Source organism: Oryctolagus cuniculus, chromosome 3 (genome assembly GCF_964237555.1).
Source record: "Oryctolagus cuniculus chromosome 3, mOryCun1.1, whole genome shotgun sequence".
Lineage (NCBI taxonomy): Eukaryota > Metazoa > Chordata > Mammalia > Lagomorpha > Leporidae > Oryctolagus > Oryctolagus cuniculus.
This window is the reverse complement of record NC_091434.1, coordinates 6980425-7004718: the sequence shown is the minus strand read 5'-3', so window position 1 is coordinate 7004718 and position 24294 is coordinate 6980425. Positions and strand designations below refer to the sequence as shown.

The 24294-nt window shown below is 63.0% G+C and overlaps 2 protein-coding genes and 1 pseudogene across 2 annotated transcripts; 2 read left to right on the top strand and 1 right to left on the bottom strand.

The window, feature by feature from the left end:
* The first annotated feature begins 4242 nt into the window (after positions 1-4242).
* LOC138848914 (intestinal-type alkaline phosphatase-like) lies at positions 4243-7782 on the top strand. The gene is made up of 10 exons (XM_070070054.1): positions 4243-4512; positions 4597-4712; positions 4874-5048; positions 5121-5293; positions 5516-5650; positions 5808-5880; positions 5965-6099; positions 6180-6371; positions 6590-6706; positions 6795-7782. The coding sequence occupies exons 1-10, from the start codon at positions 4257-4259 to the stop codon at positions 7091-7093; spliced, it is 1671 nt and encodes a 556-aa protein (XP_069926155.1). The 5' UTR covers positions 4243-4256; the 3' UTR covers positions 7094-7782.
* Positions 7754-13825, bottom strand: LOC138849171 (endothelin-converting enzyme-like 1; annotated as a pseudogene).
* Positions 13826-18256: 4431 nt separating this feature from the next.
* On the top strand, positions 18257-22237 carry ALPI (alkaline phosphatase, intestinal). The gene is made up of 11 exons (XM_070071496.1): positions 18257-18382; positions 18477-18593; positions 18697-18812; positions 18978-19152; positions 19225-19397; positions 19620-19754; positions 20118-20190; positions 20275-20409; positions 20491-20682; positions 20876-20992; positions 21069-22237. Exons 1-11 carry the CDS (start codon positions 18301-18303, stop codon positions 21353-21355), a joined length of 1602 nt encoding a protein of 533 aa, XP_069927597.1. The 5' UTR covers positions 18257-18300; the 3' UTR covers positions 21356-22237.
* Positions 22238-24294: the final 2057 nt, after the last annotated feature.

The window sequence follows — 24294 nt, the reverse complement described above, 5'->3', positions numbered from 1 at the left end:
GCGGTCAAACCTGAGCCGCTGAGGGGCCGCCTCTCACCCAGGGCAGAGGACTCTCAGGAGGACTCCACCTGGGGACGCGCCGCGCACCCCGCGAATGACCTCGGGGGTTCTTGTGCTGGTGCAGCGCGAGCAGCCTGGGGGACAGGACTACCTCCACCTCGCAAAGTCCTGTTGTGCGCAAAACCCCGCCCAGCAAACAGCACCGCGCCTCCGCCTTGCGAAGTGTTCAACAAGGAAGACTGCATGGGCGGGGGCGGCCTTGGGGTCAGCGCTGCTCAGCGCGCCCCAGGCCCGCAGCAGAGCGCCAGCGCTCCAGTCTTGGCCCTGATCCACTGGTGAGGGCTCCAGTGCTTGAGTTCCGGCCACGCATGCGCGAGACCCAGCTTCAGTTCCCAGCACCCAGACTGCGCCCTGGGTCCCTCCCACAGTGGGCATTTGGAGAGTGAAGCAAATGAGAGTTCTCTAACTCACTCTCTCTGTTTCTTTTCTTTTCTTTTTTCTTTTTTTTCTTTTTTTTTTCTTTTTTTCTTTTTTTTTTTTTTTTGACAGAGTGGACAGTAAGAGAGAGAGAGACAGAGAGAAAGGTCTTCCTTTGCTGTTGGTTCACCCCACAATGGCCGCTATGGCGGGCGCACTGCGCTGATCCGATGGCAGGAGCCAGGTGCTTCTCCTGGTCTCCCATGGGGTGCAGGGCCCAAGCACTTGGGCCATCCTCCACTGCACTCCCTGGCCACAGCAGAGAGCTGGCCTGGAAGAGGGGCAACTGGGACAGAATCTGGCACCCTGACCGGGACTAGAACCCGGTGTGCTGGCGCCACAGGTGGAGAATTAGCCTAGTGAGCCGCGGCGCCGGCCATCTCTCTGTTTCCAAAATCTATTAACTACTTTTTTTTTTTTTTTTAACAGGCAGAGTGGACAGTGAGAGAGAGAGACAGAGAGAAAGGTCTTCCTTTGCCGTTGGTTCACCCTCCAATGGCCGCCGCAGCCGGCGCGCTGCGGCCGGCGCACCGCGCTGATCCGATGGCAGGAGCCAGGAGCCAGGTGCTTTTCCTGGTCTCCCATGGGGTGCAGGGCCCAAGCACCTGGGCCATCCTCCACTGCACTCCCTGGCCACAGCAGAGAGCTGGCCTGGAAGAGGGGCAACCGGGACAGAATCCGGCGCCCCAACCGGGACTAGAACCCGGTGTGCCGGCGCCGCTAGGTGGAGGATTAGCCTAGTGAGCCGCGGCGCCGGCCTAACTACTTTTTTTTTCGTACGCGTCACTTATTGGACAGTGACGGGCACACAGAGAGAAGAGACAGAAATGCCTTCCACCTTCTGGTTTACTCCATGATGGACACAAAAGCCGGAGCTGGGCCAAGCCAAAGCCAGGAGCCAGGAGCTCCATCCAGGCCTCCCACGTGGGCCATCTTCTACTGCTTTCCCAGGCGCATTAGCCGGGAGCCAGATCAGGAGCTCCGTTGCCAGGGGCTGGGACCGGTGCTCTGATCCAGAGCCACGAGCGGCAGGTGAGCCAGCCACGCCAGTCGTTGGTGCCCAGCCTGTGATGGGTCAGCAGCACACACTACAACCCTCTTGTTGGGGGCCTGCCTCTGAGCTTGGCAGCTTCTCTCTGGGCCCGGACGCTCGGCAGGTACAAGCCCGGGGGGCAGGTAGATTTCTGGTGACGTGGCCCAGTGCCACGCCAGGGCTCCCGGCTGCACCCCGATGTGTGCCTGCCTCTAAGGTCCTAATGTACTCCGCTCACAGGAGTGTCCGCCTGATTCTGGACCCACCACCCCCCCAAGCTTTTCTCAGTTCCTTTGAGGGATCCTGAGGCTGGGCTGCCCCTCCCAGGGTGACTCAGTAGGACCATGGGTGTCAGGGAGGGCGGGGCCTGGTCCCCATCACCTGATGGGACAGATGCCACACACTGCTGACAGAGAATGGTGAGGGTTCTGCCTCTGTCCCCTGTCACCAGTGCCCTCACCGGCACCCTGAGAACGTCCACAGACCCAGGCTCTCTCCCCACAGGACACACAGGTGGCCGTGGGAGTTCCCAGCCACACGGAGGAGGGGTCCTCAGCTCCGGCCCACTCCAGAGCTTGCTGCCTAGCACCCAGGAAGGGGTGGGGCCACATGACATCCTGGTCAGGTGACTCAGGCCTGGAGGTGACAGCCAGGGCCAGGTGGCCCCATGCAGGCAGGTGGAGAAACCTCCTGTGCTCCTGCAGGTGACGCGAGCTGTGTGGGGGTCTCCAGCCCTGCTGGGCGCGTGCTAAAGCTCACCAGCGCCAGGTGAGAGGGAGGCTGCTACTCAGATAAGCTCATTGGAACAAGAGCATTCTGGGACATCAGGCAACAAGCGGTCAGAGTGGCTACAACCGGACAAGGTGACAACACCAGGCGCAGGCCAGGAGGGGAAGCTGGGTCACTCCCACGCTGCGGTGGACATGGAGGACGGCACAGCCACTCTGCACGTGGTTCTGTCCCTGTCTTGGTCCCCACCGTGACACTCAGCAAGCACACTCCGGGGTACATCAGGTTGGGGTGACACCAGTGCCCACAGGGGATAGCTGTGTGTGAACGTCATCTTCAGCTGTGCTCATCAGAGCCCACGAGCCTTCTAGACCCACCGGGCGGAGCTACTGCAGGGCAGGCACATGGTCCCTGGCCGGTCCCGTGGACATCCGCTCAGCCGCACAGAGCAGCCAACCACCGGCCCCGCCTGGTGAGGCTCCAGGGCTTGTGTGTGTTGGAGGGAAGCTGGACACAAGTTACAGGTGCGTGATGGCACTGAGGTAATGGCGAGTCTGAAATGGCAGCCCAAGGGAAAGGCGGGGGAGGGAGTGGTGACTGCCCGGGCTGTCCTCCGACCGACCGTGGGCCGTGCAGTCCGGAACCTTTAGACTCGCAAAGACCCATGAGCAGTGCAGGGGCCAGCCCAGCAGCCAGCCTCCCCGACCTTTAGTCAGAATGTTCCTGGCACAGCACAGGCAGCAGGGACATGGCTGAATAACAGTGGGGGAGGGGCTCCCACAGGAGGGGCTCCCCCGAGAGCTGCAGGTCACCGGCAGGCAGCATGGTGGGCACGGGCAGGGAGACCCAGGAGGCCCTGCCTGGGGAGGGCATGTGGGCATGGCGGGGAGTGAGGCGGCACAGACGGACATGAGGGGCTCTGGGTCAGGGGCCCTGCCTGGGGCTCAGGTGCGGAGGCCTGAGGGGGGAGGAACTGCTGGGGGTGGGCAGTGCTGGGCACGGCTTGGAGGAGGCATTTCTTCCTTGAAACAAGCCTGAATCGGGGAAAAGACACAGAACATACAAGGACCCCTCTTGACACATCCAAGGGTGTGGCTCAGAAGAGCTAAGTTCATGGCCACGGTTGGGCAGACACCCGAACTTTCCATCTGGCACAGCCCAGGAACTGCATCGGCCCATCCCCCGCCCAGGCCTGGCTGCCCGCTCCACTCCCTTCACTGGCAGTGCTCTTGGGCCCCCTGTGGGTGGAGCCATCAGGATTCGTCCTGGGTGACTGGCTGGCCTCACTTAGCATGGTGGGCTCAAGGCTCACCTGGGCTGGGCCTGGGGCAGGGCTGGGCGATGCTGGCCTGCAGGTGAGCGCAGTGTCCCTGTGGCCACGCGTCCATGCTCTGACACGTGTGCGTGTCCCCTCCTGCTCTGCCCCTGCTGTCCCTCCGCTGGACACACGAGGGATACTTTGAATGCAGCCTGAGGCCACCGAGACTCTGAGCTCCTTATCGCAGGCCGCACTGGGGCCAGGATCAGGGCTGTGAGCGCACAGACCCTCCCTGGGCTCCTCTGCCTGAGTCAGGGAACAGGGGTCAAGTTCTGCACAAGGCTGGTCCGATAGACCCCACCCTCTCCTGGCCTGGCCCAGGACTGTCCCCAACTTCGTAGTGTGCTAAGCACAGGTGTGTGTGCGTGTGTGTGTGTGCACACTTACCCTGGGTTGCACACACACACACACACACAGGCTCGGCTCGCCCACACGACCAGAAACAACCAAACATCTTCCCGGGTGTTCCTACAGCCCAGCCTCGGCACGTGAGAATAACCTGTGTTCCCTCAACGACTAGGGCTACCGATCAAAGGGGAGGGGTGGGGTGGGGTGGGGTGTCTGCCAGGGGCACGGGGAAGGACATGGGTCCCTCACACCCTGGCACAAAGTCCCACTCCTGCCTTATTTAAGGGCAGGCAGCACGTGCTGTCGGGGGAAGCCTGCGTCCTGGGCCGAACACCCTGCCGCCATCCAGACATGCAGGGGGCCTGGCTGCTGTCGGTGCTGCCGCTGCTGCTGCTGCTGGGCTCCAGGCCTCAGCCTGCCCTGGGCGTCATCCCGGGTAAGGAGCCCCGAGCAGCCTGCCCCAACACAGCCAACTGCCAGCCTCTTCCAGAGGAGGAGACGGACCCGGAGTTCTGGTATCAAAAGGGCAGGGAAGCCCTGGATGCCGCCAGGGAGCTGCAGCACATCAAGACGGCCGCCAAGAACCTCATCCTCTTCCTGGGAGACGGTGAGAGGCAGCACCCATGCACCCCACGGCCCTCCCAGCCCGGGCACCATGGCCCCGGGCACTGATGAGGCTCTGCTCACCCAGGGATGGGGGTTTCCACGGTGACGGCCACAAGGATCCTGAAAGGGCAGATGACTGGCAACCTGGGACCCGAGACGCCCCTGGCCATGGACCACTTCCCATACCTGGCTCTGTCCAAGGTAAGGGCTGGGGTGCCCGAGTGCCACACAAGACAGGGCTGAGGGTTGGGCAGGGAGCCGGGCAAGAGGGCGGGACCTGGGTGCTGGGGCCAGGGAGGGACTGGGGCACTGGGGACAGGTCTCAGGCAGAGATGGGGGGGTCTCCATCTCTGTCTCTGCAGACATACAACGTGGACAGACAGGTGCCCGACAGCGCTGGCACAGCCACAGCCTACCTGTGCGGGGTCAAGGCCAATTACAGGACCATTGGCCTGAGTGCGGCTGCCTGCTACAACCAGTGCAACACAACCCAGGGCAATGAGGTGCTCTCGGTGATGTACAGGGCCAAGAAGGCAGGTGGGCTGGGCGCACGGCGTGGGATGGGGAGGGGAGACACCTGAGCCCCACGCTGACCTGTGCCTCCCTCAGGGAAGTCCGTGGGGGTGGTGACCACCATGCGGGTGCAACACGCCTCGCCAGCTGGCACCTACGCACACACGGTGAACCGCAACTGGTACTCAGACGCCGACATGCCTGCCTCGGCACGGCAGGAGGGCTGCCAGGACATCGCCTCACAGCTGGTCTCCAACATGGACATCGACGTGCGCCTCGGGGCTGGGGAGGGGCGGGGCACCCACGGGCCACAGGCCAGGCAGCCTGAACTCCCCGCCCTGCCAGGGCCTTTGGGTGGGGCAGCTGGGGGGATAGGGTAGAAGACCCAGCCTAGAGCGGCCCATTCCCAAACCTGGTGGGGGAAGGAGTTGTTAGGGTGGGAGGGGCGTTTCCAGCCCACTGACAACAACTTGCCCTGTTGCTGGCCACAGGTGATCCTGGGTGGGGGCCGCAAGTACATGTTTCCCAAGGGGACCCCAGACCCTGAGTACCCAACTGACCCCAGCCAGAACGGGACCAGGTTGGATGGGCGGAACCTGGTGGAGGAGTGGCTGACAAAGCACCAGGTGAGGGGCGGCGGGGGCGGGGCCCAGCAGGAGGAGGGCGGGGCTGGGGTCAGGCCTGGGCTGAGGTCTGGCTGTGTCCCTCCAGGGGGCGGGGCCCAGCAGGAGGAGGGCGGGGCTGGGGGTCAGCCTGGGCTGAGGTCTGGCTGTGTCCCTCCAGGGGGCCCGGTACGTGTGGAACCGTACAGAGCTCCTGCAGACCACTCAGGATCCCAGCGTGACCCAGCTCATGGGTAACGGCCCCGGACCCCCTGAGACCCCCGACGCGCCCCCCCACTGCGCCCCCTGCCGGCCCTCACCCAGCCTTTGTCCCTCAGGCCTCTTTGAGCCCTCAGACATGAAATATGAGATCCAGAGAGACCATGAGCGGGACCCCTCCCTGATGGAGATGACTGAGGCCGCACTGCACCTGCTGAGCCGGAACCCCTGTGGCTTCTACCTCTTCGTGGAGGGTGAGGGGCGGCCCCCACCCTAGAGCAGAGGAGGGTGGGAGGCTCAGGGTCAAGGGTCAGCCTCCACCTGTGTCCTGCAGGGGGCCGCATTGACCAAGGTCACCACGAAGGAAATGCTTTTTGGGCGCTCACTGAGGCCGTCATGTTCGACTCCGCCATTGAGAGGGCGGGCCAGCTCACCAGCGAGCAGGACACGCTGATCCTGGTCACCGCCGACCACTCCCACGTCTTCACCTTTGGGGGCTACACAGGGCGGGGCTGCTGCATCTTCGGTAGGTCAGGGACTCTGTCGGGGGCTGCTGCACTCATGGGGGTGGACGGTCCCCGCCCCACTCCCCCACCAGTCTAACGGGCGCCTTAAGAGCACCGGTGCTCAGGGTCCTCGTGAGCGTTCAGCCAGGGCAGAGGCAACAGGTGCGGGCGCGTGGCACCCAGGACCCGGCCTGACACTGGTCAGCGCGACCGCAAGTGTCCACCCCTCCCCCTGCAGGGCTGGCCCCAGACAAGGCCCAGGACGGCAAGAACTACACCTCCATCCTGTATGGCAATGGCCCAGGCTACGCTATCAGCAATGGTATACGGCCCGATGTCACTGAGGATGAGAGCAGTGAGTGCCGCCGGGGGCCTGGCTGGGGGGCTGGGGCGAGCTGACCACAGGAAGGGGAGGCCGCCCTGTGACCACCGCCCTCCCGCAGAGGACCCCGGGTACCGGCAGCAGGCAGCCGTGCCCCTGTCGTCCGAGACCCATGGCGGCGAGGACGTGGCTGTGTTTGCGCGCGGGCCGCAGGCGCACCTGGTACACGGCGTGCAGGAGCAGAGCTACGTCGCGCACGTCATGGCCTTCGCCGCCTGCCTGGAGCCCTACACCGACTGCGGCCTGCTGCCCCCTGACAGCAGCACCAACGCCGAGTGCCCGGAGTCGACCACGGGACCCTCACTGCCGCTGCTGGACAAGACCCTGCTGCGGTCGCTGGGGGCCGTTGCTGCGCCCTGATCCGCCCAGTGTGGAGCTCTTGGACCCCCACCCCATGTTCCCTGCACCTCCAACATGAGGTCTTCCCCACCCCTAGCTTGGCTCCCACACAGGATCCCCAGCGTGAGCTCCTCGTCCCGATCCTGTGTAGTGTTTCCCGGATCCAGATCTGAAAATCCCCAGTCCCCTTCCTTCCACCCCCAAGGCTGACCCCTCAGCTCCACCACCCATGGATGCTACCCGCGCCCCTTCACTCTGGGTGCTAACTCAGTTTCTCTAAGAGGTTCCTCCCCTCATTGCCCTGCTGCCACTCAATGGGCAGAACTGTGGGGTACCCTGCAGCCTTAGGCCATGACACCCCCAGGGCAGCTGTGGGCCTCTCCCACCTCAGTCACCTGGGATTGTACTCATAGCTGGGTACCCCCTAAGAAACAAGCAGGTTCAAACCACACACTCCACCCTCTCATACAACATAGTGCAACCCAGTCCTGTTCTTACCTGCCCAGAAATGGCCATCCAGGCCAGGGCGTCCAGGGCAAACCCAGGAAGCTGCAGGTGCAGGGTGGTGCCCAGAGCAGCCCATGGCCCCTCCCCAGGCCTGCAGGGCTCTGGCATGGGTTTCTGAGACAGAAGGTTCCCTGCCCACTGGGGCCCCCACTCTCCTCGGAGACACAGAGCAGCAAGAAAATAAACCCAGGTACAATCCAGCACCAGGACTACCTCCTAGAAGGAACACCCTCGCTGGTGTGGGTCACGGGGCGGCTGGGGTCCTCAGTTGAGAGGAGACGGGAAGAACAGCAGTGCCAAGGCCCGGCTTGAAGGGAGGGGGGCCCCGCACCAGGCCGTCAGCTCCCGGTCAGCAAGGGAAGCCCCCACAGCCAGCACCATCCCCTACATCCCTAGTCCCTGCCTCTGAGCTCATCCAGGAAGGGTGGACAGAGCCTTCACACACCAGGTGGGCTTCCTGGAGGAGGAGACATGCTGAGGGGCAGCCTGGGGCCTCAGAGAAGACTCAGCTCTAAGCCGAGACCGGGGCCCCCTCCTGCAGGGGGAGTGGGTGGGGTCCCCATCTTGGACAGAGATGATGTGAGGGCTCCACACCCATTGGGCACCTGCTCCCCGTCCCTTCACCCAGCCCACCTCACCTGGGCTCCGCTGGGTGCTGGGAAGTGCCCAAGGGCAAAGGGCACAGCTTACCCATGTGGCAGCTGACCTGGCCCAGGCCGAACCAGCTGGCCTGGGGCTGTCCCTGCCCTCCCCCTCCTGGTCCAGCTCGGGCAGCAGCTCACACAATGCAGGGACAGGTGCGGCTCAGGATGACCACCACCCGCCACCCCAGGTAACTATGTGGGACACGGGCCAGACAACACAGCAGGTGTGCACACAGATGTGGTCGGGACTGCCCGCGCACCGTGGGGTCCCAACACCCACACACAAGGCCTAAGAAGTCATTCCAAGCAGGGAGAGGCTGACCCTGGGTGTCCAGTGCTCCCCTGGCCTCCCTCCCCCTGGTGACCCCTACACACTGGTGGCCAGGGAAACCAAATGCTCGCCACACAGCCCAAGTGCCCACCTCAGCCTGCCTGCCCTCCAGGCCTGGTCACACTCACGGGGGCAGGGGGCCTCCGGCAGCTGGCCCAGGGTTACCTTGTTGTACACAGAGCTGACGTCTCTGCGCAGGTCGTCATACTCGGACACGGTGATCTAGGGGAGGGTCGTACAGCTCACCAGCCACGCCCTGAGCCCCTCCCCCAGCCCGGGAGGCCCAGCCCCCTCTCACGTTGGCCAAGCGCTGCTCCAGCTGCAGGATCTCCTGGGCCTTCCGCTCCACTTGGTCTGCTCCCAGCAGGCGGAGCAGGCGCTCCATGAACAGCCTGTAGGCTGCCAGGACCTGCACCAGGGCGGGGCGCTGCTCAGCCTGGGGACCCCGCCCCCCGGGGCCCAGGCCCTCCCTGCACCCCAGCCCAGGCCCCACCTTCTCACTCTCCTCATCCTGAGCCAGGTACAGGGTCCTCTCCGGCAGGGTGAGCCCGTCCTGGTCAATCTGAGGAGGGAGACGGGGGCCAGCAGGGGTCACCCCAACAGACTGGATCCCCACCCAGATGCCTGGAGCGTGGACTGGCCAGGCACCATTGTCCCAACCCCAGGAGTGCGCAGACCCCAGCCACGCCCTCAGTCCAGAGAAGGAGCTCAAAGCCCCTTCCTTGCCTGCCGGCCCAGACTCAAAAAGCCTTAGCCTGTAGCTGGAACCTGGATTTTGGGGCCCAGGCCTGGGAAATTGCAGTTTACGCAGCTCTATGGAACAGGGGCGACACCTGCTGCGTGCTTCCCTCCCCCTCGGCGCCGGCCACACGTGTGCGCGCGCCCCGGGTCCCCGCGGCCACTCCCACGGATGCCACAGCGCGCACACTCCTGTCGTGCAGGCTGACCGCGAGCGAGAAGAGCGCAGCCGCACTGCACACGCCCTGGGCCTTGTACAGCAGCGGGTTCAGGTCCCCGCGTGCCTCCCATGTCCAGGCCCTCACAGCCCGCCTAGACCCCGCATCTCGCACCTGTCGCTGCACTAGCGGAAGCGGGCGCGCACCTTGCCCTGGGCCGCGCCACCGCAGCCCGCACGCGCCGCAGGCGCTCCTCGCTCCGCTCGCCCATGGCCGCGACGGTGCAGTGGGTGAGCTCGGCGGCGGCGATGCCGTGGCGCCACAGCCAGCCGCCGCACGCGAACGAGCCGGAGTCCTGGCACCGGTCCGTGCGGGACCTGGCTTGGCGGCCGGGAAGCGGGCAGCGCGCGCAAACGCCGTGCGCTGGGGGCAACCTCCGGCACAGGCAGTCCCGCCCCCGCGCCCGGGGCCCAAGTGTGTAAGCGCCAGCCCCAACGACAAACACCCTGCACCGGCTGTGCCCCACGCCCCGCGCCCAGCCGGGAGTCAGGGAGCAGCTCGGCCGCGCGCCCTCGATTTCCTGGACCTCGCCAGCGCGCGCAGTCATCCTACACTGGGAGACCGCCGGCCTCCTTACCGCTGTCCGCGCGGGACAGAGGTCGCTCAGAGAGGCGCTGCAGCCCCACGGCCACCTGGAGCGGGGTCCTGGTGCCCCCAGGTCCTGTCGCCTGGCCTCCTTCCGCAGGGTGGGAAGAGGGAGCTCAGAGTGGCGGCTCTCCCCGCTCAGGCCCACACCAGGAACCAAGGCCAGGTGTGTGCCCGCAGTTGGCAGTGGAGGCTGGGGAAAGCGGTGCTGTGGGGGGCGCCTCTGCTAGGGGTGCAGGGATCCCGGGAAAGGAGAGAAAGGAAGACAGGATGTGACTGTGTAGGCGCCTTGAGGGAAGCGCGAGGCAGACGGGGACCCCCGTGTCGTCTTCAGAAGCTGAGTCTGTAGACACATTCAGGCTCTGCACACTTCTATGCAAAATGGGCCACTTCAATGTCAGGTCCCTGATTGGTCGCACGGTGTGCCTCATTAGCATGCACTTTGCGTTCCCTGATTGGTAGTTATCCTTGCCCCCTGATTGGTTGTTATTCTGCCTCTCTCTTGGATTGGTTAAATCTGTACTTTTCAGAAAGGGGCCGATTAGAGGGCCACATGTGTATAAAACAGCCAGCTCTGACAGCTTCCTGGGCAACTCCTCCCTTGGCAGCCCCTCCTGTCCGCTGAGCTGGGAGGTTTCTTAGTCAATCAATCTTGCTTTCCTGAGTGACTTGTCAGCGTGGGAACAATCCTTCCACGTGAGACAAGAACAAGATCGCCCTCAGCCACACCTCCATGGGCAGACATCCCAGCAAGCCACCAGTGGACCCAGCTGTCCTCGGGCAGTCTGGCCTCTGCCTCTTTGGTCCTGCTCACCTCTGGGCCCACTGGCTGGGCGTCCCTTCTTCCCTGGCCCCTCTGAGCCCTGTCACTTGCAGGCTGAGACCAGTGGCACTGGCTGCAGCCCCCTGCAGGGATGTGGGGCAGGGTGCCTCCTCCCTTGGTGGTCCAACCATTCCCTTCCCTGTTCCACCCAAGTACCCGACCCCAGGCGTGCGTGGAAGGGAAGGCGTGGACAGCCCTTCCTGGAAGGTGGGACTGACAGAGAGAAGCCCGGCTACACAGAGCCTCACTGGGGATTAGTTTCTTACACGATGCTCCCCCTTTTAAAATGTATTTATTTCTTTATTTTTTAAAAATTTATTTATTTTACTTGAAAGCCAGAGTTACACAGAGAGAGAAGGAGAGGGAAAGAGGGAGAGAGAGAGAGGCGGGGGGGGGGGGTGTCTTCCATCCACTGGTTCACTCCCCAATTGTCAGCAACAACTGGAGCTGTGCTGATCCGAAGCCGGGAACCAGGAGCTTCTTCCAGGTCTCCCAGGCAGGTGCAGGGGCCCAAGGGCTTGGGTCACCTTCAACTGCTTTCCCAGGCCATAGCAGAGAGCTGGATCGGAAGTGGAGCAGCTGGGACTTGAACTGGCACTGCAGGTGGCGGCTTTACCCGCTGTGCCGCAGCACCGGCCCCTAAAATGTATTCACTTCAAATGCCGGGGTTTTACCTCCTCGTCTCCTCCTCCCCTCCCAGCACTGACCCTGCAGAGTCCTCAGGCTGAAGCCCCCACCACAGCCCTGGGAGGTGGGCTCGGCTCTACCTTTCCTCCCTTTCACAGGGGGAGATTACAGTCTGAGTGGTGACGCTCTGCAGGGCACCCAGGCGTGCTGGCGGGCCATGTTGAGCTCCGCGGGAGCTCTGTCTAAGACCGTGTTTCTCAACTCAGGAGTGGGAGTCGCCCCCTCTCGTGTTTTTGCCATAGTGCCATACTGCCTGTACATTTTTTACAAAGTTTTTGTGAACAAGCTCAGTTTTTTCTTATATTTCTTAGAAAAGGAAATTCTAAGAAATGGAAGATCGCCACCGCCACCTCTCGCACAAAGGGGAGGCGAGTGGGTGTTTCTAATGAACAAACAGCATGGAGCCAGCGGTGTGGCCTAGTAGGCTAAGCCTCTGCCTGTGGCACCAGCTTCCCATGTGGGCGCCAGTTCAAGTCCCGGCTGCTCTTCTTCGCATCCAGCTCCCTGCTTCTTCCCTGGGAGTGCAGTGGAAGATGGCCCAAGTGCTTGGGCCCCTGCACCCGCATGGGAGACCCAGAGGAAGCTCCTGGCTCCTGGCTCCCGATCAGCCCCACTCTGGGCCTTTGAGACCATTTGGGGAGTGAACCAGAGGATGGAAAACCTTTCTTTCTCTTCCTCTCTCTGTCTGTAACTCAACCTCTCAAATAAATAAATCTCTAAAAAAAAAAAAAAAAAAAAAAAAAGGCAATTTCCCATTGTCCTTAGACCCCACGGCGTGCAGGCTCAGAATGACGTGTGCTTGGTCTTCGATGAAAGGGAGTGGCACCACTAAGGGATGTGTCAATGAAACGCCTGAGACAGGGCGGTGTCTGAATGATACAGGTTTGGTTAGCTCAGGGTGCGGGGGGCTGGGAAGTCCCGTATCCAGGTGCCAACCTCCAGGACAGCCTGCTTGCTATGCCACAGCTCCTAGAGCGCAACACAGGGCCCGAGCCAGGAAGTTCAGGTCTCAGTTCCTCTCCATAGAAAGCCACCAATGCCACCCATCTAACCCGTGTTAGCTTCCAAAGGCACCGCCCCAAATACCACCCGCATACAAATCTGAGGGTCCTGTTTGCCACTCGGGCGAGCCACAGCTGAGAGTATGAAAGTTGTTCTGTGAGTAAATTCACAGAGATTCTCTCCGTGCTGTGAGCAGAAGGGTTGGCACAGACTCAAGAGCCAATGTTCCGTGGCTGACAGTGTGGTGCCGCAGGTGCCAGCATCTCATATGGGCACCCCCAGTCCGGCTCCCTGCTAATGGGCTGGGAAAGCAGTAGAGAACGGCCAGTACCTGGGCCCCTGCACCCACGTGGGAGACCCAGAAGAAGCTCCTGGCTCCTGGCTTTGGTCTGGCCCAGTACTGGTCATTGTGGCCATTTGTAGTGTTAAACAGCAAATGAAGGATCTCCCTCCCCCCCACCTCTCTCTGCTAGACTTTCAAATAAATAAAGTCTCTAAAGAGAAAAAGACAAATTTCCCTTTGTGAGGCTCAATGATATTTGATGTTTTGTCTGCATGGCAGCTAAAACATGGCCCCTTCTGCCTTAAACTCTCTGGAAGCTGCACTTTGGGAATCCGGGCACTTCCTACGTGGGCACACTGGCTGAATAAAGATGGGAGACGGGGACAGAAGCACCTTCTCTGGGCCAATTTGTTTTTCCTCCCAGTTTCCTTCTTTCTTAAGTGGATCGATCCAGAATGGTGCACGGAGCACAAAGCACAGTTACAGAATTGCCCACAAAAGCAGCCAGCACCCCAATCCAAAAACAGCTTCTGGCCAGGGTTCCCCACCCCTGTCCTTGCCTTCCCCCAGACCCCTCCTTTCCCTCATCCCCGAAGGGAGCGCGGCATTTTTTCATAGTGCTGGAAAGAAAGCCATGAGTCAGGTTAAATTCGAGCAGAGAATGGTTTGCGAACGGATCAGCCCCCAGCAGAGGGCTCCAGCCGGCGCGGGGTGGGACAGCATCGCAGGCAGAGACAGCTTCGCTGGTGCCGGCTCCCTGTCTGCCCCCATAACTCCTGGAGCTTGGTTGTGCCTGTGTTAAACTTCCTGTCCGTGAGTAGAACGCCATCCTGGACGCAGTATATTGTTACAACGCCTTATATTGCTATATTGGGCAAGCATTTCCACTGCATTGCATGTTTGTGACATCCGTGGGCAGGCGCACCTTGCCTCATTGCCCCTGTTTACTGCCCTGGCAAAGGATGGGCTTTTCCACTAACTGCAGGTTTATGGCAGCCCCACGTCCGTCACGGCTGTTGGTGCCATTCTCCCATCAGCTTGTGTCCCTGTGTCACATCTGGGTACTTCCTGCCCCATTCCACACCTGTGCCCTCTTGTACCTGTTTCAGGGGTCTGTGCTCACTCAGCTCTGATGCTGCTATGGTAATTTGTTTTGGGGTGCCACAAGCTGCACCCAGAGAATCCATCCATGTTGTACGTCCCTGACTGCTCCAGTGACTCACCCCTCCCTGCCTCGTCCCTTTTTCTTGGGCCTCCCCGTCCCCCTGAGACACAGCGACCCTGAAATCAGGCCAGGCAGCCATCCTACAGTGGCTGGTGAGTGTTCAAGGGGGAAGGAGGAGGCCCAAATGTCCAGCTGAGACCAAACACCGGACACGATAAAGGGGAGTGGGGAGGGCACGAGTGAAGCCAACGCTGGGCCTCTTGCCCCCCGCAGCCAAGCTCTGAATGCAAAGGCAAAGTTCTGGGAGGAGACAGAAAGGGCTGTGCCGACGACCGCGCGGGAACAAGGCGGACGGCCTCGCTGCCCAGCGGGAGAAGGGGCTACTGGCCTGGGGAGTCAGGAATGGGGTCGTCTCCACAACATCCGAGCGCAGGGGACAGGCAGTGCTGGCGCAGAGGCCACCTCGAGCCCCACAGGTCTAGCAGAGTGCACGGAGCCTGGGGCCTTCGCCCAACAGACTTCCCACGCACGCAAAGCAGCCGTTTGCAGGGAGGGAGGAGGTGCCAGGCGGGGCTCTCACAGCCGGAGAGAAGCCAGCATCTGGCCTCCAAGCTCCAAGGGCGGGGGCCGACTCAGGTTAGGGGCCGCTGCAGCTGTGGCTACGGGAAAGGCGCCCTCGGGGGGCCCAGAGCCCGTGCGAGCGGCTCTGTCTCCTGTGCCTGTGCTCTGACGATGGGACATCAGGCGGTTCACTGACCGCTGGAAGCCCACTGTTGAGACCTGCCGCTCACAAGAAACCAGTCCCTTCAACACATCCCGGCTCAATACCAGTGCGAGATGGACGGATTTTCCAGGATCCGCGCAGCAGCCCCAGCAGGACGGCGTGCGGGAAATGCAGGTGGCCGTGTGCGTGGTTGCTCTGATGGAAATGGGCCCGGTGAATGGAAACCTCCTGGAAGGTGTTCAGCGACCCGGACGGCATCCTGTGTGTCACGGCAGGAGGTCACGGGGTCTGAGTGGGAGCTGGGAAGAGTGGATTCCAGCGCAGGTGGACGGCCGCGAAGCGTGCAGGCTTCAGTGGCAGAAGTCACTGCCGATGCCCTGCAGACAGCAACAGAACCAGAGCTACAGGCGGAGCCTGGGCTGGGTGTGGTGCTGCAGCAGGTGTAGGCACAGCCTGTACCACCGGCACCCCATAGAGGAGCGCCAGCTTAATCCCGCTTCTCCACTTCTGATCCGGCTCCCTGCTAATGCGCCTGGGAGGGCAGCAGAGGAGCGCCCAGGTCCTTGGGCCCCTGTCACCCCTGTGGGAGCCCCGGATGGAGTTCCAGGCTCCTGGCTTTAGCCTGGCTCAACCTTGACCGTTGCAGCCATTTGAGTAGTGAACCAGTGGATTTAAGAACTATCCCGCTCTCTCTGTCTCTTCTTTCTGTCACTCTGCCTTTCACATAAATAATAAATAAACCTTTAGAATAAACGCAGTGTGAAGCCGATGCTGGCTGGAAGCCCGCGCTCAAACCTGAGCTGCTGAGGGGCCGCCTCTCACCCAGGGCAGAGGACTCGGTTTCAGGAGGACCACACCTGGGGACGCGCCACGCACCCCACGAATGACCTCGCGCAAGCAGCCGGGGTGACAGGACTACCTCCACCTCGCAAAGTCCTATTGTGCGCAAAACCCCGCCCAGCAAGCAGCACTGCGCCTCTGCCTTACAAAGTGTTCAACAAGGAAGACTGCATGGGCGGGGGCGGCCTTGGGGTCAGCGCTGCTCAGCACGCCCCAGGCCCGCAGCAGAGCGCCAGCGCTCCAGTCTTGGCCCTGATCCACTGGTGAGGGCTCCAGTGTTTGGGTTCCCAGCACCCAGGGCCCGGCGGTCCTGCCCAGCGTGGGCATTTGGGGAATAAACCAGCAAATGAGAGTTCTAACTCCCTCTGCTTCCAAAATATACTAACTACATTTTTTAAAGATTTGTTTATTTATATGAAAGGCAGAATGATGAGAGAGAGAGAGAGAGAGAGAGAGAGAACGCGCTACCATCCTTTGGTTCTTTCCCCAATGGTTGACACAGCTGGGGCTGGGTTAAGCCAAGGCCATGAGCCAGGAACTCCACCCTGGTCTCCCACGCGGGTGCAGGGGCCCCAGCACGTGGGCCTTCTTCTTGGGCTCTCCCAGGCCATAGCAGGAAGCTGGATCCGAGCACAGCAGCCAGGACTTGAGGCAGCACTCTGCTAGGGACGCCAGACTCACAAATGGCAGATTAGGCTGCCACGCCACTACAGCAACCCCACCAATTTCTCTTTTAGCTTCAGTTGGTCTTAGTTGGAAAATTGCTTTCGCACACCAGTCTTCAGTAACCACCACCCGGAGAAGTCAGCAAGCAAACCCTCGCCTGCCAAGAACATTCCAAGTCCCTGAAGGCTCGAATGGCTGTTAGCACTTTTCAGTAATAAAGTATTTGAGAATTAAGGTATGCAAAGTGCTTTTGGCAGGCGTAATGCTATTGCACAACAAACAGAATACAATACAAATTAAACTTTTTATGCACCGAGAAAACAACACATACAAGGACTTCGTCACTGCCAGCCTCACGCCACGGCGGGGTGTGGACAGGAGCCCTCCGTCCTCAGGGCCAAGCCCAGGCTGTCGCGTTACCGCAAGCCCCGGCACGCCCACGGCCATGTAGACTTCCACACATGACGATGCTGCAGACTCCGCTGCCATTCGCACCCGTGGGTGCTGGCACCCTGGGCACACTCAGCAGGGGTGCCACAAGCCCCAAGGCCGTTTGCCCAGCGTGGGACAGCTCCTGCAGCTCCAGGCTGCAACGTGTGGAGAGCTCTCTTCCCTTCCCCAAGGTCACTGTCATGTGTGGCTACCCCCTGTGTGGAAAAGCAGTAGGGGACAGGCTCAGGTCACACAGATCTGAGACCTGACTACAAGGACTGACAAGGACCAGGGGCACTGGGGAGTGGCCGTGATGGGGGCTCCAGGGAGGAGCCAGCAAGGAGAGGAAAGACGGCAACCGAATGAAACCGGCCCCTTCAAACAATTCCACGCTTGCCTCCGAGACCCCCAGGGAGGCCGGCCTCCCCTAGGGGCCAGTGCCTCCTCTGGCTTGGGGCACTGGGGGTGGGGGCAGCTGCACCAGCCCAGGAGCCTCTGAGGACTCCGCCCCCCTCCCGGACCTCAGTCTCCAGGGCAGCTGCAATGGGCTCCCTCTGCTCACCCTGCTCTCACAGGGCCTTCCTGCCAGCTCGGCAGCCTCTCTCAGGCCAGACGCCCAGCTGATGGCGGCCCTGAGGCAGGTCAGGACTCCTGGTGTGAGAGTGAGTGACATGGCCCAGGGAGAAGCCCGGGGACCCCAGGCTGCACCCCATGTGTGCCCTGGAGCCCTGGGGTTCTCAGAGGCACCAACTCCACCAAACACCCCTCTAAGGCCCATGACACCCCCACATCCATGCTGTCTCGGTTCTGGGCCCCTGGGGTGGAGCCATCAGGATTCGTCCTGGGTGACTGGCTGGCCTCACTTAGCATGGTGGGCTCAAGGCTCACCTGGGCTGGGCCTGGGGCAGGGCTGGGCGATGCTGGCCTGCAGGTGAGTGCAGTGTCCCTGTGTCCACGCGTCCATGCTCTGACACGTGTGCGTGTCCCCTCCTGCTCTGCCCCTGCTGTCCCTCCGCTGGACACACGAGGGATACTTTGAAAGCAGCCTGAGGCCACCGAGACTCTGAGCTCCTTATCGCAGGCCGCACTGCGGCCAGGATCAGGGCTGTGAGCGCACAGACCCTCCCTGGGCTCCTCTGCCTGAGTCAGGGAACAGGGGTCAAGTTCTGCACAAGGCTGATCTGATAGACCCCACCCTCTCCTGGCCTGGCCCTGGACTGTCCCCAGAGTCAAGGTGTGCTAAGCACAGGTGTGTGTGTGTGTGTGTGTGTATACACACACTTACCCTGGGTTGCACAAATACACACACACATACACAACACAGCTCAGCTAGACGAGTGCACCCCAAACAATCAAAACTCTGCTTCCTGGGTGTTCCTCATGGCCCAGCCTCAGCACGTGAGAAGCAACGACTAGGGCTACAGATCAAAGGGGAGGGCGGGGTGGGGTGCCTCCAGGGGCACGGGGAAGGACGTGGCGCCTTCACACCCCAGGACAAAGTCCTCCTCTACTTAAGGGCAGCCAGCGCGTGCTGTCCGGGGAAGCCTGGTGACCCGGCCCGGTCACCCTGCCACCATCCAGACATGCAGGGGGCCTGGCTGCTGTCGGTACTGCCGCTGCTGCTGCTGGGCCCCAGGCCTCAGCCTGCCCTGGGTGTCATCCCGGGTAAGGAGCCCGGAGCGTCCCGCCCCATGCAGCCTGCTGCCCTCCCCCTGGCCCCCGCCACCACCGACTGACCGAGCTTCCCTTCCCCCACCAGAGGAAGAGGAGCACCCAGATTTCTGGAACAAAAAGGCAAATGAGGCTCTGACCAATGCCAAGAAGCTGCAGCCCATCCAGACGACCGCCAAGAACCTCATCCTCTTCCTGGGAGACGGTGAGAGGCAGCACCCGTGCACCCCACGGCCCTCCCAGCCCGGGCACTGCAGCCATCATGGGTAGGGTCAGCCCCGGGGACTGATGGGGCCCTGCTCACCCAGGGTTGGGTGTGCCCACGGTGACGGCCACAAGGATCCTGAAAGGGCAGATGACTGGCAACCTGGGACCCGAGACGCCCCTGGCCATGGACCACTTCCCATACCTGGCTCTGTCCAAGGTAAGGGCTGGGCCACCCGAGTGCCACACAAGACAGGGCTGAGGGTTGGGCAGGGAGCCGGGCAAGAGGGCGGGACCTGTGTGCTGGGGCCAGGGAGGGACTGGGGACACTGGGGACAGGTCTCAGGCACAACTAGTGGGGGTGGGGGGGTCTCTGTCTCTGCAGACATACAACGTGGACAGACAGGTGCCCGACAGCGCTGGCACAGCCACAGCCTACCTGTGCGGGGTCAAGGCTAACTATGGGACCATCGGCCTGAGTGCGGCCGCCCGCTACGACCAGTGCAACACAACCCAGGGCAATGAGGTGCTCTCGGTGATGTACAGGGCCAAGAAGGCAGGTGGGCTGGGCGCACGGCGTGGGATGGGGAGGGGAGACACCTGAGCCCCACGCTGACCTGTGCCTCCCTCAGGGAAGTCCGTGGGGGTGGTGACCACCACGCGGGTGCAGCACGCCTCGCCAGCTGGCACCTACGCACACACGGTGAACCGCAACTGGTACTCGGACGCCAACATGCCTGCCTCAGCACGGCAGGAGGGCTGCCAGGACATCGCCTCACAGCTGGTCTCCAACATGGACATCGACGTGCGCCTCGGGGCTGGGGAGGGGCGGGGCACCCACGGGCCACAGGCCAGGCAGCCTGAACTCCCCGCCCTGCCAGGGCCTTTGGGTGGGGCAGCTGGGGGGATGGGGTAGAAGACCCAGCCTAGAGCGGCCCATTCCCAAACCTGGTGGGGGAAGGCGTTGTTAGGGTGGGAGGGGCGTTTCCAGCCCACTGACAACAACTTGCCCTGTTGCTGGCCACAGGTGATCCTGGGTGGGGGCCGCAAGTACATGTTTCCCAAGGGGACCCCAGACCCTGAGTACCCAACTGACCCCAGCCAGAACGGGACCAGGTTGGATGGGCGGAACCTGGTGGAGGAGTGGCTGACAAAGCACCAGGTGAGGGGCGGCAGGGGCGGGGCCCAGCAGGAGGAGGGCAGGGCTGGGGTCAGGCCTGGGCTGAGGTCTGGGGCGGCAGGGTGGGGCCCAGCAGGAGGAGGGCGGGGCTGGGGTCAGCCTGGGCTGAGGTCTGGCTGTGTCCCTCCAGGGGGCGGGGCCCAGCAGGAGGAGGGCGGGGCTGGGGTCAGGCCTGGGCTGAGGTCTGGCTGTGTCCCTCCAGGGGGCGGGGCCCAGCAGGAGGAGGGCGGGGCTGGGGTCAGCCTGGGCTGAGGTCTGGCTGTGTCCCTCCAGGGGGCGGGGCCCAGCAGGAGGAGGGCGGGGCTGGGGGTCAGCCTGGGCTGAGGTCTGGCTGTGTCCCTCCAGGGGGCCCGGTATGTGTGGAACCGTACAGAGCTCCTGCAGACCACTCAGGATCCCAGCGTGACCCAGCTCATGGGTAACGGCCCCGGACCCCCTGAGACCCCCGACGCGCCCCCCCACTGCGCCCCCTGCCGGCCCTCATCCAGCCTTTGTCCCTCAGGCCTCTTTGAGCCCTCAGACATGAAGTATGAGACCCAGAGAGACCCTGAGCGGGACCCCTCCCTGATGGAGATGACTGAGGCCGCACTGCACCTGCTGCGCCAGAACCCCCGCGGCTTCTACCTCTTCGTGGAGGGTGAGGGGCGCCCCCACCCTAGAGCAGAGGAGGGTGGGAGGCTCAGGGTCAAGGGTCAGCCTCCACCTGTCTGTCCTGCAGGGGGCCGCATCGACCATGGTCACCACGCAGGCAATGCTTTTCGGGCGCTCACTGAGGCCGTCATGTTCGACTCCGCCATTGAGAGGGCGGGCCAGCTCACCAGCGAGCAGGACACGCTGACCCTGGTCACTGCCGACCACTCCCACGTCTTCACCTTTGGGGGCTACACACTGAGGGGCAGCTCCATCTTCGGTAGGTCAGGGTCCCTGCTGCACTCATGGGAGTGGACGGTCCCCGCCCCCGCTCCCCCAGCAGTCTAACGGGAGCTGTACGACCACCTGCTTCTCGTGAGGGTTTGGCCAGGGCAGAAGCTACAGGTGCGGGCGCGCGGCTCCCAGGCCACGGCTGTCAGTGCGACTTTAAGTGTCCACCCCTCCCCCTGCAGGGCTGGCCCCAGACAAGGCCCAGGACGGCAAGAACTACACCTCCATCCTGTATGGCAACGGCCCAGGCTACGCTGTCAGCAATGGTATACGGCCCGATGTCACCCAGAACGATACCAGTGAGTGCTGATGGGTCTGGGAGCAATGGGGTCACCACTCAAAGGCGTGGCCGCCCCTAACCACCACCCTCCTCAGGTGACCCCGAGTACCTGCAGCAGGCAGCCGTGCCCCTGTCGTCCGAGACCCACGGCGGCGAGGACGTGGCTGTGTTTGCGCGCGGGCCGCAGGCGCACCTGGTGCACGGCGTGCAGGAGCAGAGCTACATTGCGCACGTCATGGCCCTCGCGGCCTGCCTGGAGCCCTACACGGACTGTGATGTGACGCCCCCTAATGGGGCATGCCCCGCGCCAGCCGCGGGCCCCTGGCTGACAGTGCTGGCCACAACCCTCTTGCTGCTCCTGGGAGCAGCTGCTGCACCCTGAGCTACGGAGCCGCATGCATGACACCCCACAGTGCCCAGAGTGTGGCTCTTGGGTCCCCCACCCTTACACCCACCATGTGGTCTCCACTGGCCACCAGCTTGGATCCCACCGGGGCTCCCACCCAGGGTCCCCATGTGGGCTCCTGTGCCCCTCACATTTGGTGTGTCCCAGACCCAGAGCTCAAAGTCCCCAGCCCCCTCCCTCCCACCCTCAAGGCTGACTCCCCCAGCTCCACCACCCATGGGTGCTACGGCCCCCTTCACTCTGGCCGCTAACCCAGTCTCCCTCCTAATGGTCCTTCCCTCCTTGCCCTGCTGCCACTCAATGGGCAGAACTGTGGGCACCCTGCAGCCTTAGGCCCTGACACCCCAGGGGGCTGCTGTGGGCCTCCCCCCACCTCAGTCACTGGACTGTGCTCATAGCACCCAATCTCCACCCTCCCATATGACACGGTGCAGCCACAACCTGCTCAGGGCACTTGGCAGCCGAGGGCCTGATCCCTGCACCTCTCCGGTCCTGGGCAAACCAGCAGGAGCATGGCAGGTACTGGGAGTGGCAGGGTCCCGCCACCCTGCACCAGCCTCGGTGTGCCAGGATCCCAGCAGGCTCTGGTGCACTGTCTGGCTGCCCCTCACTGGCCTCAGGGAGGGAAGCCCAGTCCCTCCCCTACTCGCCCAGAAATGGCCATCCAGGCCAGGGCGTCCAGAGCAAACCCTGGAAGCCGCAGGTGCAGGGTGGTGCCCAGAGCAGCCCATGGCCCCTCCCCAGGCCTGCAGGGCTCTGGCATGGGTTTCTGAGACAGAAGGTTCCCTGCCCACTGGGGCCCCCACTCTCCTCGGAGACACAGAGCAGCAAGAAAATAAACCCAGGTACAATCCAGCACCAGGACTACCTCCTAGAAGGAACACCCTCGCTGGTGTGGGTCACGGGGCGGCTGGGGTCCTCAGTTGAGAGGAGACGGGAAGAACAGCAGTGCCAAGGCCCAGCTTGAAGGGAGGGGGGCCCCGCACCAGGCCATCAGCTCCCGGTCAGCAAGGGAAACCCCCACAGCCAGCACCATCCCCTACATCCCTAGTCCCTGCCTCTGAGCTCATCCAGGAAGGGTGGACAGAGCCTTCACACACCAGGTGGGCTTCCTGGAGGAGGAGACCTGCTGAGGGGCAGCCTGGGGCCTCAGAGAAAACTCAGCTCTAGGCCGAGACCGGGGTCCCCTCCTGCAGGGGGAGTGGGTGGGGTCCCCATCTTGGACAGAGATGATGTGAGGGCTCCACACCCATCGGGCACCTGCTCCCCGTCCCTTCACCCGGCCCACCTCACCTGGGCTCCACTGGGCGCTGGGAAGTGCCCAAGGGCAAAGGGCACAGCTTACCCATGTGGCAGCTGACCTGGGCCAGGCCGAACCAGCTGGCCTGGGGCTGTCCCTGACCTCCCCCTCCTGGTCCAGCTCGGGCAGCAGCTCACACAATGCCAGGACAAATGCGGCTCAGGATGACCACCACCCGCCACCCCAGGCAGCTGGGGTACAGACGATCCTTGTGGTCTGCTAGGCGGTCATGCATATGGGTCACCCCGGGGTACCACCTGCCCTCCAAGGGGCTGCTGGTATAGGCTTGGACCCTGAGCCCACAAGAGAGGTGTTAGCAGTCATTGCTGGTGTGGGGAGGCTGAATTGGCAGCACAGTGAGCTTCTGACACACACAACACATCCCTGCTGCTGCAGACGGCTGCGGCTGGGGGGTAGGCCCGCGTCATTCCGCCACTTTCCACGGAGTGGAACAGTGGACACTCAGGGGTAAGTGTCCCTCACAGCTGGCCTAGACAGTCCTCTTTCCTACTGAGGCCCTGCCCACGGTGGCCTTGCCCATGCAGCTGCAGGCACACTTCTCTGACACCCGTGCTCAGCCTTAACCTCCCCAGGTGAGGAAGCTCACAGCCCCGCCCCGGGTCCCACAGGGAATCAACAGGGCCAGGGTCAGAACAAGGGATGGAGACTCCTACTCCAGTGTTCCGGCCTGCCCCCCTCACGGAGGCTGCTGCACCGACGTGACGGTGGAAGCGCCACGCTCGCCCAGCAGCCAGCTCCAGGGGCGGCGGGGGTGTGCGGCGAACCTGCAGGGGGTGGAGCGGATGAGCTGGGACACCTGCTGCATGTAGTCCGTGGCCAGCAGCACCACCTCCTCGTCCTCCGAGAAGTCCTCCTGGAAGATCTGGTCCAGCAGCCACTTCCACTGCAGCTGGGGGAGGGGGGAACAGGGCCCCGGGGGCCCAGAGCAGCAGTGAGGGCGCACGGGAGCCGGGCCACCAAAGGCCTGCCCGCCCCTGGGGCGTGGGGGCCAGGGCCAGGGTCCCCTCACCCTGCTGGCCACCAGGGGCTGCCACTCACATGGGGGGTGATCTTCTGCAGCTGGCCCAGCGTCACCTTGTTGTACACAGAGCTGACGTCTCTGCGCAGGTCGTCATACTCCGACACGGTGATCTAGGGGGGGGTCGTACAGCTCACCCTGCCAGGCCCCTGCTCAGGCTGGGGACACACGCAGCCCGGGCCCAGGTCCTCCCTGCACCGCAGCCCAGCCCCACCGTCTCACTCTCCTCACCCTGAGCCAGGTACAGGGTCCTCTCCAGCAGGGTGAGCCCGTCCTGGTCAAACTGGGAGAAAGACGGGGGCCAGCAGGGGTCACCCCAACTGAATCCCACCCAGATGCCCGGAGAGTGGACGTCGTTGTCACAAGCCCCAGGAGGGCACAGACCTCAGCCCCTCCTTGCTGGACAAAGCTTCCCCTCCCCGAGGGCGACGCCTGGGGCTGCAGGGGAAGCCGTTCCCCCAGGCCCCCCTCTAAGTCCTCACTTTCCGCGCCACACAGAGCTCTGGCGGCGGGATGTTGCCCAGGCATATGGCGGGCTCCAAGCACTCCCCGTGCGCCCATCGTCCCCTCCGTACC

Excerpts from the sequence above, each read along its gene's own strand:
- ALPI (XM_070071496.1), top strand. The coding sequence starts at position 18,301 with ATGCAGGGGGCCTGGCTGCTGTCGGTACTGCCGCTGCTGCTGCTGGGC. Across the intron at positions 18,383-18,476 it reads TGCCCTGGGTGTCATCCCGG|AGGAAGAGGAGCACCCAGAT; the intron begins GTAAGGAGCCCG and ends TTCCCCCACCAG. Across the intron at positions 19,755-20,117 it reads AGTGGCTGACAAAGCACCAG|GGGGCCCGGTATGTGTGGAA; the intron begins GTGAGGGGCGGC and ends GTGTCCCTCCAG.
- LOC138848914 (XM_070070054.1), top strand. The coding sequence starts at position 4,257 with ATGCAGGGGGCCTGGCTGCTGTCGGTGCTGCCGCTGCTGCTGCTGCTG. Across the intron at positions 4,713-4,873 it reads CATACCTGGCTCTGTCCAAG|ACATACAACGTGGACAGACA; the intron begins GTAAGGGCTGGG and ends CTGTCTCTGCAG. Across the intron at positions 5,881-5,964 it reads CAGCGTGACCCAGCTCATGG|GCCTCTTTGAGCCCTCAGAC; the intron begins GTAACGGCCCCG and ends TTTGTCCCTCAG.